Raw genomic sequence first — 15,127 nt, forward strand, 5'->3', positions numbered from 1 at the left:
AGGACCCGAGTCTGCTCCCTGGAACCTGTGTAAAATGTCAGCTACACACATGCTGGGGAGGTGGAGACGGGAGGGTCAGCCAGTGTAGGCGAATCGCTGCACTCCAACCAGTAAGAAACACCATCTCAAAAACCAGTGTGGGAGCAATAGAGGAAGACACCGGAAGTCAGCCTCTGGCCTCCCCATGCACAAGTGTAGCATCTGTGCAGAAGGACTACTCAATGAAGCAGAAGTCGCTGTCAGGTCCTGATCCACTGCGGCGCGCCGGGCTAACCGAGGCTTCCCTGGTCTTGTCATTGCAGCTGGTTTTCCTGGAGTTCTTTGAAGCCCTCTTATGCTTCTCTCTCCGTTGCATGTTTGACCAGATGGCGAGATCCTTTTTAAAAGTCCCGTACGACGACGTTACTATAAACCGATACGGCAGCACGCAGACAATACTAAACCAGGTGACAGACAGTGTGGTCGAGTTTACAAACCCAGAGATGCTTTCAGCCTGGGGTGGGTAGACTTTCAATAAGAACGGTCTCGGGGTGGTATCATGTCTCGGGGAGATAATTTAGGACTGGGGGAAAATGTAGGTTGTCTTTCACTGTTGGGTGGAGTGTGTAGTCTTGTTTTTTTTTTTTTTTTTTTTTTTGAGTTAGGAGAAATGTATTTCCTGGCCACAGCCGCAGCAGTGGGAAGAGCACAGTGACAGTCAGTAAAAAAGCAGTTGGCCAGAGGAGACCCGAGGCCACAAGACACTGTCTAGTGCACAGAGGGAACGCCTGCCCAAGGGCAAAAATACCAGGAAACGGTTCACGCACACAGTACTAAACAGGTCACCGAGAAAGAGGCTTACTCACAGGGTGGGCACCCTTGGTTGCTGTGAGACCCTGGCAGAGGCAAGACCATGGTTTATAAGGAAATGGGACTTGAGTTAAGGTGAGGCATAGCAGCCTTTTAGTGGGGGGTTCTCATTAGTGGACTGAAAAGGTTTCTGATATTTGAGACATTCATCTGGATCCCCTGAGCCCAACAGGTAAGAGAGTCTCTTTTTTAGTTATATTACTTATTTAAAACAGTCTCACCAGGTAGCCCTGGCTGGCTGGAACTCGCAGAGATTCACCTGCTCAGCCTCCACAGAGGTGTGCACCCCACAGCCAGCTAGGAAGACTTCAGAGCTGCCCACGGGAGGAGTTTTCTCGCTCTTGATCCAAGAGACGGCTCTCACCACAAACCTCTGAGACGCATCTTGGATTCCTCATGGGAAACCAGGGCTTCATGTTCTTTTCAGCCTTTCACATTAGCAGGCTGTGCCTCCTGACTGAGGAGAAGAATAGCTTCTCCAGCACGTCAGGGAGCTGGTTTTGGGGGAGCACCTGCTCTGGGGCTCTCCTCCAGGCAAGTGAGTGTCCACCTTGAATCTGCTACAATCCGCAGGTGACACAGTAGTTTTCGTGGCTACAACAAAGTAAGAAGGGCACATTAACCTCGTTTTAGAACAGAGATGTAGCACGTAGTCCTGGAAGTGTAAGCGCTAGGAGCTGGCCGTGTCCTCCTTGCTGGCAGGATGTCAGCCCGGTGACTTTAACCGTAAGCATTTCCTAAGGCCCCATGTCTAAGCACCATGGTCAGTTTAAGTCAACTTACAAAGGAATCCTCTGGGACAGCAGATGTCATTCCCATCGGCTCAGTACCGTGCTGTGAGCGAATATGCCAGACTGGGGACCGTCCACGACACCATCCAGTCACCTCAACGCCCAGGTTTCAGCGCATCATTCCTCACAGTGTCTGTGTCATTTTATAGCTCAGGGGTTAGCACCTACCCTACTTTGTGGAAACTGCAAGGTTATGTGTCCCAATTTCACCACTGTTCCTTCCTGGGATGAAACTGACCCTCAGAGATGGTCACTTTAAAACACACTAGAGCCCAAACCTTCCTCTCAATTCGACTTAATATGCTACAGTAATTGGGGGAAGACAAGATGGAGTGACTTTCTCCAAGGTCTGCAGATATCTCCAACCTTTTCTTGTCGGCTGAGTGGGCGTACACGTGTAAAAACTACAGGAGGCCAAGGAACAGATCACAGAGGGAAATGGAGCAAGACTCACAAGGGCTCTGTAGGTTTGTTCCCAGTGTGGGAGTGGTGAAGTCTTGTCACAAGGGAGGAAGGCCACTAGATCTGAAATGTGCACAAAGACCCATATGCTAAACAGGCTCAGTCAGCAGTCAGAAAGAAAGAAAGAAAAGAAAAGAAAGAAAAACAAAAACCAAAAGCCAAAGAAACATCTACACAGAACTCACCACTCACCAAAAGTACCTTTCAAAAACAAAGCTGAGAGACTGGAGAGATGCAGCTAAGAGCACTGACTGTTCTTTGAGAGACCCAAGGCAGGTAGATCTCCGTGAGTTTAGGACAAGCTTGGTCAAGGCCAGTCAAGGCTACATAGTGAGACTTTGTCTCAAAAAAGAAAAAAAAAAAAACTTGCAAATTATGAGGAAGAGGAGACTCTGATATCCCAATGTACCACATTATTGGATTCAAATATTGTTTAAATAATAACAACAGCAACAAAAATCACAGAGCATACAAAGAAAACTATGCCACATGCAGAGAAAAGGTAACTGCAGAGACTGAGGAAGATGAGGTAGCAGACAAGTCTTACAAGACAAGGACTCCCAGAAGTTGTTCTCTGACCTCTGTGTCCCTGCCCAACAAAATAAACAAAGCAGAGAAGGGTGACTACTGACAAAGTGGAAGTATCAACAGGGTTGTAGAGGCACTTTTATAAAAGAAATTCGAGAGATAAAACATCAGAACTGGAAAATCTCACAAGTAGAATCCAGCAGCAAAACTCAGTGAACCGGAAGTGAACAGCTGAAGCAATGGAGTCAGAGATGGAAGGGGCAAAGCAAGCAGACAGATGGGCACTCAAAGGCTCAAATGAACAGATGTGAATGCTTGAAGGGTCAAATGAGCAGATGTGCACTCAAAGAGTCAAACAATCAGATGTGCATACACTCTTAGTTCAAATAGACAGACATGCACACTCTTAAAGGTCCAACAAACATGTGCACTCTTAACAGGTCATTCAGACAGATGTGCTCTTCTAAAAAGTCAGACCAACAGAGGTGCACACTCTTAAGGGTCAGATGGACAGAGGTGCACACTCTTAAAGGGTCAGATGGACAGAGGTGCACACTCTTAAAGGGTCAGATGGACAGATGGACACACTCTTAAAGGGTCAGATGGACACACTCTTAAAGGGTCAGATGGACACACTCTTAAAGGGTCAGATGGACAGAGGTGCACACTCTTAAAGGGTCAGATGGACAGATGTACACACTCTTAAAGGGTCAGATGGACAGAGGTGCTCATTCTTAAAGGGTCAGATGGACAGATGGACACACTCTTAAAGGGTCAGATGGACAGATGGACACACTCTTAAAGGGTCAGATGGACAGAGGTGCACACTCTTAAAGGGTCAGATGGACACACTCTTAAAGGGTGGAAGGGACATACAGAATGCCAAGCACTTGACCCTGAGAGAATTACACAGTCACCATAATAACCCTGTGAAAGACAAAGCCTCTATGGTTCTGTGTCAAGATAGAGGTGCCTTGCCATACTCAGGGGAACCCTAGTAAGATTACTAGATTTCACACCAGAAACCTTGAAGCCAGAAGACAATGGGGAGTAATCTCTATTCAAAGACACTAAAACAGCTGTTAAGCCAAAACTTCATATTCAAGCCAGAGAGGTAGCTCTACTGGTCAAGGCTCTTGAGGCCAAGCCCACAACCAGAGTCCAATCCCTGGAATCCACATGGGGGGAGGAGAGAACTGGCCCCTAAATATTCTTCTCTGTCCTTCCCTATGTGTGCTACTTGTCCCTGGTGCAAGAGTATTAAAAGTTTAATTTAAAAAGTTCTATACCCAGCAAAACTATCCTTTAAAAGTGAGGGAAAATAGGACATTCAGAGACAAACAAAATGTGAGGAAATAGTAAGTTACTGAAGGCCTGTGGTGCTAACAACAGAACAGTGAAATTAAAGGACTTTAGCCAGTGTATCCAGTGCCACTGTGCTGGTTACTTTCATGCTTTTATAATAAAACAACTTGAAGGAAGAAAGGCTTGTTTTGGCTTCCAGAGGGATTTGTTCAGAGGGATTTCAGCTCATCTTAGCAAGGAAGTCACTGTGGTAAGAGAACCACACAGTAGCTGTGTGTTCATATGGACCTATTCATATAGGATACAGGATGCCCAGGAGGCAGACTGTTCAGTTCAGAACTAGAAGTAGATACAACCTTCAAAACAGTGCCACAAAGTGGGGAGTGAGCATTTGAAACATGAGCATGTGAGAGACATGTCAGGTTCCAACCACTGTCACTAGACTGAATGCTTTAATAGAGTCAGTCTATAAACTATCTACAGTAAATATATGTCATTTGTATATTATATATTTAATTTATTATTATTATTATTATTATTTAGAGGCAAGAGGACCAGAAGTTCGAGGTGATCCTGAGCTATATAGAAAAGTTAAAGCCACTTTGGGCTACTATGAGACCTTGTTTTTGTTCAATTGGTTGGGTTTTTGTTATTGTGGTTTGTTTTGTTTTTGGGGGGTTTTGGGTTTTGAGTTTTGGTTTCTGGTTTTTCAAGACCAGGTTTCTCTATGTAGCCCTGACCATCTTAGAACTCTCTCTGTAGACCAGGGTAGCCTCAAACTCACAGAGATCTACCTGCCTCTTCCTCCCGAGTGCTAAGATTAAAAGTGTGGGCCACCACAGCCTGGAGGTTTGTTTTTTAAGCCTGTTCTATATTATATAACAAGTTCCAGGCCAGCCAAAGCTACATAGTAAGAATCTGTCCCAAACAAAACAAGCAGCAAATGTTCTTAAACCTTAAACCATCTCTCTAGACCCAAGAGTTTTTGAAAAACCATACTGCATTGAATGTACAGTAATACAGTTTACATAGTAAGCAACACTATTATTAGGAGATAGTTTGGTATTGTTTTAAGCAGAAGGAAACAAAAAGGGGACATTATCAGATTATAAAATTTCCCTCCCAAAACATACGTGTAAGATGACTTTTCTGAGTAGGCCAGTGAGCAGTCAGTCATGTCTGGTTCCGGTTGTACTGATGACCGATAGAACACGTTTTATAATCGCCGCCTCGCTGCCTCAGAGGAATGACAGGCTAGATTCTTAGGGAGAAAAAGTAATTCTTGCTGCTTTGGGGGGAAAACCTACAACAGAGCTGAAACGAGAAGAAAAATAATTCTATCTCCTATTCCCTCCTTTGTGACTCATCTTCTTGACTGGATTCCATCCTCCCTCGTCAAAATGTTAAGTCTTCAGTTATTTTTACTATAGTAAGATATCGGAGTAACAAAGTCAAGGTGATGGACAAACCTTTCAGACATATAAACGGTGAAAGAATTCAGGAACAGCCCAACAAATCCAGGGACAGTTAAAGGGCAGAACGCTAGCAGGTGGCCGGAGCCAGTTTCAGCTGACTGTGAGTCCTTCCGTCCCTAAACATCTCTTCAAAAGACAATGACAGTCGAAGCAACAATAACCACGTCTGTGACATTTACAGCATAAAGGATAAGAAAAACCCGAGGAACGGAAAAGGAGAGAGAGCAATAGGGTTTTAAAGTTCTAACTCAGGGCCACTGAGATAGTTAAAAGCACTTGCCACCAAGCCTGATGGCCCACGTTCTTTGATCCCAGGACCCACATGTGGTAAGACATAGAAATGTACACATGAGAAGTAAGAATTATCAAAGACCTATCACTCTTAAGTAACAATGGTGGATTTGCCTAGTTAAAAGAAGCCTACTGCAAACCACTCTAATCCCCATGACCTGTGGTTAGGGACAGAATCGAGTTAACAAGCCAATGAGGGAGATAAACAGAGTCACCACAAGGTAAACTGGGGCAGGCAGCTGCTGGGGGTCAGTGCTGTCAGCAGCGGGGTAGGATGGGGGTCTGCTGTTTATAAAGACCAGCAATTAGAGAAGAGAAAGGGACATTCACACACACACACACACACACACACACACACACACACACGGGTGGGATAGATGAAGCAAAGACAGGCTCCAGCATTTTATTTCTTCTCTTAACCCCTTTTTATGCCCCTTAAGACAAAGTTTTTTTTCTTTTTTTCTATAATTTTATTTATTATAAATACACTGTAGCTGACCTCAGACACACCAGAAGAGGGCATCAGATCTCATTACAGATGGTTGTGAACCACCATGTGGTTGCTGGGAATTGAACTCAGGGCCTCTTAACCACTAAGCCATCTCTCCAGCCCTTGAAGTTTTTTTCTATCAGAAGCAAAATTACCTCATAGCTACAAGTTATACATTTTCCAAAGACAGTCACCACAAAAACATATTCTTCAAAAACAGACTAAAATCATCACACAAAAGGAACTTACAACAGGATGTTGATTACATATTTTTATATGAAACATGTCTCTAACTAAAAAATTTTTATCTATCTTTTCAAAAGCTCATTGTGACCTCAAAGCAGCAACTTTTTCGTCATTGGTGAGCAAAGGTCAAGCGGGCCAAGTCTCTAGCAGCCAGTTTCCCCCCGGGCGTGGTTGACAACAGTCTGTACTTACTAGGGAGTGGGCCATCTTTCTATCCTCCATCTTATTCTTCAAGTTCTGATCCACGAGGCTGACAAATCACCTGTTGTCTATTCTGATACTCAGAATTCTTCTCTCTTGTTATAACCGTATCATTTCCCGGTGCTCGCTGAAAACCTTGATCACAAGATTAAGGAACTCAGGCCCAACCTAGAGTGTGTGCTCACTTTGACCATTAGCTTGTCCCAAGCGTATTCTTCCTACCTTCGTAGTTTCATGCTTGTAATGCGTGAACGCTCACGGTACTCCTTTCTCAAACTCAAGCGCTCCTGCCATTCTGTTGGGGAAGGGCACACTTTATTCTTAGCTCCAACCTAAAACATCTGTCAGCTTCCTAATTTCCCAACTTTATATTTTCTATCAACTGCCCTAACATCCCACAATTATTTAAATCAAGCTAACTTCCTGAAACTACTTAAACCAAATCAGATATTCCATGAAACCATCAATCCACCCAGACAGCATTTTCTTAACAACTTTCCTCTTCATGCTGATCTGCAGGGAAGTACTCACACAGGGAATAGGCAGTGAGGGTCTCCTGGTGTCCACTCACCCAAGCCAAATGAACGTGAAGCACAGAAAAGACAAACTTGAGAAACACCTCAGTAGCAAGAAGCAATCCTGGGATGAAACCTCTGGGGTTGTGCCACACAGAGCTTACCCATAACTGCTAAGCAGGAGGGTGGACATCTCCAGGGAGCTCATTTGCCCACTGCAGCTCTCTCTGCATGGCATCCACCACCAAGTTTAAAATAATACTCAGCTGGGTACTGGTAGCACATACCTTTACTCCCAGAACTCAGGAGGCAGAGGCAGGCAGATCTCTGTGACTTCGAGGCCAGCCTGCTCTACAGAGTGAGTTCTAGGATAGTCAGAGCTAAACAGAGAAACTCTAGGTCGTAGGGTTTTACTGCTGTGAACAGACACCATGACCAAGGCAACTCTCATAAGGACAACGTTTAGTTGGGGCTGGCTTACAGGTTCACAGGTTCAGTCCATCATAATCAAGGCAGGAAGCATGGCAGCATGCAAGCAGACTTGGTACAGGAGGAGCTGAGAGTTCTACATGTTCATCTGGAGGCTGCTAGGAAAATACTGACTTCCAGGAAGCTAGGACAAGGGTATCAAAGCCCATACCCACAGTGACACAGCTTCTCCAACAAGGCCACTCCCAGGGCAAAGCATATACAAATCACCACATCCTATTTCAAAAACAAAAACAAAACAAAACCAATAAATAAATAAATAAATAAATACCTGTGTCCAGGGGCTGAAGAGATGACTCAGAGGTTAAGGGCATTTGCTGACTCAGGAGGCGGGCCCTGCACCGCTGTCTGGGCAACAACCATAGAGCTGGTCCTGGTGGAGGAGGCACAGGTTAGCTGACCCCGGGGTGAGAGCACTGGAGAGCCGGCCCTGCCTCCTTTGATGGCAGTGTTGGGTGGCCTGCCTGGAGCAGTGTTTGAGAGCTTGCCCTGGAGGTGCAGATGAGGGAGAGCTGCCTCCCGGGCCCAGATCCAGACCTCTGAGTTGGCCCACCCCAACATCTATCATCTGCCAATGGATGGACCCTGTGAAAGGGTCAGTCCTGCTGATCCAAAGCTGCAGGATCTCCATGACACAGGGCAACAACAGGATAACTGGGACAAGTCCAATATTGATGGTGTCACAAAAGCCAGAGATCTCAAACCAGACCAATGACTTGTTACATTGACCATTCTCAAGTGAAGATGTGTGGACAGGGGGACACACTGTGGGACACACTGTGACACACCACAGCTTCCATGATGAGGTGTTTTCTGTGCTCTGTTGTTGTTTATTTGTGCCCCTGTGTCTTATTTTGTGGGAGGTTATGAGGACAGAGGGTGACTATGAGGGGATGGACAGATGCACTGGGGTGCATGATGGGAAACTCACAAAGAATAAAAAACAAACTGTTTGCTGTGCTTGCAAAGGATCTAGATCCTCAGCACCCATGACAGGCAGCTCACATCCACCTATGACTCCAGTTCCAGGAGATCCAGCTCCATACACAGACATACATACACACATATGCACACACTTAGAAATAAGACTTCTAAAAGTACTCTATACAAAAAGAGCCAAGAGAAGGAAATGAAAACCAAGAATGGGACACATAGCAGACGTAGTCGATCCCCTCAAACGCAAAAGAGCTGCATCACAGACAGAGGTGTGTATCAACCTTGTCACCCGGCTGCGACGAGCCACCGTAAATGTAAATGCCATCAGCGCAAATCATCAGTTGATTATATCTGAGATTTCATAATCCCCTCTCAGTAACTGGGGACCAAGCTTCCAGCACATGATCCTTTGGCAAGCACCTTATATCCAAACCATCACACCAGGTACAAGGCACTACCAGGCACAGAGTCTAACAGTGATAATAGTGGCCATGTCTAACAGTGACAGAGTGGCCAGCCATGTAAAAGGGGGAGAGTCCTATTGGCTACTCATGTTATGATAGAACTTTAAAGTGCATGCAAAAACTGATAGGAAAGAAAGCAAAACGGTAAATCTGAGCATGCATGAAGCCTTGGGTTCCATCCCTAGCATGTTATATGTTAGGCCTGATGATGCATAACTGTAACCCCAGCATTCGGGAAGTAGAGGCAGGAGGATCAGAAGTTCAGTTATTGAGTGTAATATCGGCCTGGGCTACATGAGATTCTGCCTCAAAAGAAGGAAGTGCATAATATATTATCACATTTATATAAAATTATAGAGTGTGCAAGATGTCGTGGTAGAATGCAGACCACGCCTGGGAATGGGGAGAGGGAGGGCTGCTGAGAGAGACCGGGGAAGCTGGGCGTGGTGTGCTCAGTGAGGTGTCTGAGGTGATATTTCTGGGGTTTGAATCATACTCAAAGGGAGCTTTCTGTACGTCAGTGACACCTCATTTAAAGACTGAACGTGTATGCATATGCACACATCCATGGGAACCTTGGACTCACATGCTTCTCCTCCCTCAGAGCATCCACAGGAGCCCAAGTGCAATCACAAGCCATGACTCGGAAATCCACTTCAGCAGCACCAAGTCTTCGTTAGACAAGATAGGAGTTCTGCCCGATGGTAAAATCAGGCAGTCAGAGGTCAGTATTTACAGTGTCGGCGACTGTCCAGTGGCCATTATATGGGGAACACTCTTCTGAGGACAGCCCTGGACAGTCATCCCATCTCCTGCTGACCTCAGTCTGGTGATGAATAAAGGGTGGAACGGGTGAATAGATAGATGGCCCTCATGTTCAGGGCTCTGCTGGGTGCCCAGCATTTTCTAGGGGCCAACTCACTTAGAAGCCCCATGAACTTCAATGCCTTGTTGTTACTACTAGGAGCAAAAAGGTTACATTGTTGCCTGTGGCCACATACCAAGCAAGCAACGGGGTTAGGGGCTTGTGCCTAGGCAGTTTGAGTCTGGAATCTGTACCTGTCACTGTGAGCTCGACCCCTTCATACTTGACAAGTATGTGAAACATGGCTAATTCAGAGATGGGGTGCAAAGCCAGCTGAGACTTTCTGGCTTCTCTGTTGACAAACCAGTTGGGAAATTCCCAGAAGCATCATGGTCAGAGGTGACAGTGACTAAGACTGAGAATTGGGAGGAGGGTTTGGGACCAAGGGGCTTTGAAGTGAAAGAGAAGGCACAGTCTGGAGGCTTGGCTTTGGGGGGGCCTCGGAGAATAAGGAGTTTCTATTTAGTACAGTGTTGAAGATGAATATCTTCAGGGATGAGGCCATGGGGTATAATCTACAGCTTAATTATGGACATACTTCATGCACCTACTAAAACATGGAAGTAGTGTCAGCAGGTAGCCATGCTGGGGACAGGACTGCAGTGCAAGGGGGAATTCCAGATGGACACAGAAGTATGTGTGCTACATATGTATGGGGTCATTGAGACTCAGTAGGGAAAGTGCTGCTGACAGGGTCCCCTACCGTGTAAGGAGAGAAGAGATCCTACATGCTGTCTCCTGAATTACACACACACACACACACACACACACACACACACACACACACACCATACACACACACACCATACACACACACACCATACACACATACCATACATACGCTCACATACACACACACACACACACACCATACACACATACCATACATACGCTCACATACACACACACACACATACACCATACACACATACCATACATACGCTCACATACACACACACACACACACACACCATACACATACACCATACATACACTCAAAATACACACTCACTCACACACACACACACCATATACACACACATACACATACCATACATACACATACACAACACACACACACACACACACACACATGCTCTAAATAAGTTTTAAAAAGCCTGGGGCGGTCAAGGTTGTCTGGTCTCTGCAGACACTGAACACCAAGAATGCAAACAGTGATGGGGACAGGCTGAGTCAGGAAGGTGGAGTATGCCACCATTGTTCCTGCAGGGTGTCCTCATGTCAGAAAGATGGCCCTGGAGTCTTGCTTTTTCTGCCTGTACCTCCTGAATGCTGGGGGTATGAGCATGTACGCACATCCCTGCCCAGACTGCAGGGTTTTTATTTTTATGTGCATGAGTATTTGCCTGAATGCCTATTCCTATTGCTTGGTGCCTATAGAAGCCAGAAGAGGGCATTGGATCCCTGAGGACTGGAGTTAGAAATGGTCATGAGCTGCCATGTGTAAGCTACGAATCAATCCCGGATCCTTTGAAAGAGCAGCAAGTGTTCTTATAACTCCCCAGCTCCTCAAAAATCTACTGGAAATTATGGCTGGGTGTGTATATATGAGTGTGGGTGTCAGAGGCAGAAGAAGAGGTTGGACGCTCTGCAGATAACAGGGATGCTCAGCCCTGAGCTCTGGTCCCTCTGCAAGAGCAGCAGTGCCCCCGACTCTCTGGCCCCAAACTGCAGTATTTTATTCAGTGGAAAAAACAGATTATCTCCCTGTTCCTCACTATGTGATGACCAGAACCATCTCAAGACTCTGCCAACAAGCAGGCCATTGCCAGACCGAGGTACTTGATCTTAGGATACAACCACAAGCCCAAATAGGATACTATATAATTAAAAAAATAGGTGAAGTGGGTGTGGTGGCTCACACCTTTAAGCCCAGCACCTGGGAGGCAGAGGCAGGAGGATCTCTGTGAGTTCAAGTGCATCCAGGTCTACATAGAGATTTCCAGGACAGCCGGGGTTACACACCGAGACTTTGCCTCCAAAGGATAAAAGTTAAATTAGCTCAACACAAAAGCAAAATTAGCCTCACTCCAGCCTGGGCTATATAGTATTGTGTTGGAAGCCAGCCTGGGCCACACACGGAGGATGAACAAGTGAAACCAAAACTCCTCCAAGACAATACATGGTGCATATTTGTGAGCCCAGTTCCCTGCACACCGAGACAGAACTGCCATCTTGGGGCTAGCCTGAGATACTGTCTCTAAACACACCAAAAGTGAAAAAGGAAACCTCCTTAACAGTCCCCTGCATGCTTACAACATAGACTGGCTTTAGTTCAGAACGCTGCAGAATAACATTTCCCTTGTGTTTTGAAACAACCCAAGCTCAAGAAGTCGCTGAGTGAGGACAAAGTCTCCAAAATGAACCTCAGGACTCAAGGAAGGGGGCTGGCGTTTGTGTCTCCACACGGTGAGTGTCTTCCCAAATGGTTGCTTCTAAGTTACACACAGTTATGGAGTAACTTCCCAGCAACCTTTGGCTTTCGGGGAACAGGGGCAGTTCTCAGGATCGACCCTTGAGCTGCACATGAACTGGACAAGTACTGAGACACCAAACACAGCACCAGCACTGCAGCACTAAGTAGCGCCCCAGCCTGCAGTTCTGGCCCAGCTGTCTCCCACCTCCTCGGGCCTGAGTTTCTCCCCCCCCGCCCCCGCACAGGGCTGTACCTACATAGCAGTGAGCTTTTCTCTCTAGGCGCAGTCTCATCCCACTTCAGCTCTGAGACACAGTCCAACCGTGCAGCCCTGGCTAGTCTGGAACTCACTGTGTAGACCAGGCTGGTCTCAAACTCACAGAGATCTCCCTGATTTTGCCTCCTGGATTAAGGATATAGACACCTCCTTGACCCTTCTTTCTTTGTTTGCTTCTTGAGAGAGTTCCGTTATCCTAGGATGGCCTGTCACTTGATAGGTAGCCACAGATGACTGAATTTCTGATCCTTTCTGCCTCTGTCTGTCAAGCGCTAGGATAATCTGCCCCTGCACCTCTTTATGTGGTACTGGGGATGCAACCCAGGACTTTGCTCATGCTAGACCAGCACTCGACTGACTAAGCTACATCACTAGCTCTTCTCTTCCAGTTGGGTCTTTAAGTTAAAACAATAAATACTTGTATTCAGCACCTCGGTCCTGTGGTCGTCCCCTTTGCTCTCTTCCCAGGGAAGGATTTCGAGGGTTCTCTCCTCACTCCTACCTGTCTTCAAGGGCTTCCAGTCTCCTTGACCAGTCGGCTTACCTTGTTCTGCTGTGTTACTGAGCCACAGTCCCAGCAGTGCGAACATGCACCCGTGTGCTGTTCTGTCTAGTAAACTTTTCCCTCCTAACACACCAGCTGTCTCTGCTTTGCTGGTGAAATCTGAGGTGCCCCGGCCTGTTCCCTCCTCTCCCTTAGCACTGCCAGATTGCTGCCAGGCCTCGGGAGGCTGCTGCCCTCTAGGAACCACACCTCCTGCTTTCCTGTATCTTTGTGGTGAATCAAAAAGGTCAGTAAATGTTTCTCCCATGGCGGCCATCTTCCTTTCTGAGACTAAACTTGTGAAATCCTTCTCCACATCCAGACATACAAGTCGCCATAACAGAAAGAGCTAGAAAGGGAAAGTAATACCTTTTTAAAAAATTAATCTCGTATTTGTTCTATTTTGTGCATGTCTGTAGGCACTTCTACATGTGTCTGCATGAGTGTGTCAGTGTGTGTAGGTCAGAGGACATGTCTCTCCCTCCATGTGGGTCCGGGGGATTGAACTGGGGTTGTCTCTTGGTGGCAAGAATCTTTACCCTTGTCGTATCTACTTTTTCTTTTTTGAAAGAGCATCTCCGCTTTGTGCTGCTGATACTATGCGCTGGCAACGGGTCCTGAGCTCTAGCTGAATCTCGGTTTACCTTAACCTCCGGCCTCTCTACGGTGACCGAATGACCACTGTGTGTCGGTTATCCTGCCAAAGGCTTCCGGTTTTGTCTCCTGTCAAAGCCTTTCTCTTGGCCACAGAATACCACCTAATCTGCTGATTTCACCTCTACAGCCATGGCTTACCGTCTCCTAGGTCCGCTCCTCAGTTGAATGCCAACATGAAGCAATCATTTTTCATTTCAAACATTCTGACTCTAATAACTGGAACCCTGGGTTGCATAAAATTGTTATTTTGTGCTTCTGGTGGTAGAATCGGGCTGTCACACGGTGTCTTATTTAAGGTTTTACTGCTGTGAACAGACACCATGACCAAGGCAACTCTTTTTAAGGACAACATTTAATTGGGGCTGGCTTATAGGTTCAAAGGTTCAGTCTGTTATCATCAAGGCAGGAACATAGCAACATGCACGCTGACATGGTGCAGAAGGAGCTGAGAGTACTACATCTTCATCTGAAGTCTACTAGCAGAATACTGGCTTCCAGGCAGCTAGGAAGAGGATCTTAAAGCCACAGGACCAGAGTTGAGTTCCATAGACAACTAACTGCTGTGCCTCCTGCTGCAGTGACCTCAGCACCTTCTGGGTACCCTGCAGGCACCTGCACTCACACGTACTCCCCTCTCCCCATACAGATGTTAGTTTTACAAGAATAGCTTGGCATCCTGGTGCACAGCTCTCATCTCCCAGAGCTTGAGAGGCAGGGGCAGGAAGATCCTGTGAGTTCCCCAGCCTGGTCTACAGAGTGAGACTCTGTCTCAAACACAGAACAAAACACACAGATAACAACAAAACACTCGTGCTGTTGAAGAAACACTGGTGGGAGGCAGCTGGACAGATGTGCTGATAACCAGCCCAGGCACCGTGCACTGGCCCCTCCCAGTTGTTGCAGAACGTCTCTGTAATTTCTTCGTCCTCACAGGCTGCAGTGTCCCAGCATCAGCACAGCTGGCAGAAGACACCCCACTCACTGTACTGATGTTTGCTTTAATTATACTCCATTGCAGAGAAATATGAGAAACCCAAAGATGAACAGAAAGAGAAACTCAGCATATGGGTGAACAACCTCTATGTCTTCTTTGTAAGTGTGCTCTTCAGCGCCTACAAACGTGAAGAGATGCTCAAGGAGAAAGTGAAGGAAAACCGGCTCCAGGAAGCAGTGCTGGCTCAGCAGAAACAGATAGAGAATGAAGAGCTAGAAGCCAGGTAGGGCAGGGTCCTCCAGTGGTACATGCTCAGTTTTCTTTCCTGTCCTCAGGCGCTACCTCAAGCAGGACCACAGCCTACAGTGAAG

At 46.5% G+C, this 15,127-nt stretch overlaps 1 protein-coding gene across 1 annotated transcript in view; it reads left to right on the forward strand.

Moving 5' to 3' along the window:
• RSPH10B (radial spoke head 10 homolog B) overlaps positions 1-15,127 on the forward strand; it is a gene marked incomplete at both ends in the record, with an annotated part of 40,329 nt that overhangs the window by 24,197 nt on the left and 1,005 nt on the right. The window contains 4 exons of the mRNA XM_080941004.1: positions 303-446; positions 9,647-9,766; positions 12,253-12,337; positions 14,841-15,039. Of these exons, the coding sequence (XP_080797130.1) occupies positions 303-446; positions 9,647-9,766; positions 12,253-12,337; positions 14,841-15,039 (548 nt within the window). The remainder of the gene's footprint in view (positions 1-302; positions 447-9,646; positions 9,767-12,252; positions 12,338-14,840; positions 15,040-15,127) is intronic.

This window comes from Micromys minutus, assembly GCF_963924665.1.
Source record: "Micromys minutus genome assembly, chromosome: 29".
NCBI classification, from domain to species: domain Eukaryota; kingdom Metazoa; phylum Chordata; class Mammalia; order Rodentia; family Muridae; genus Micromys; species Micromys minutus.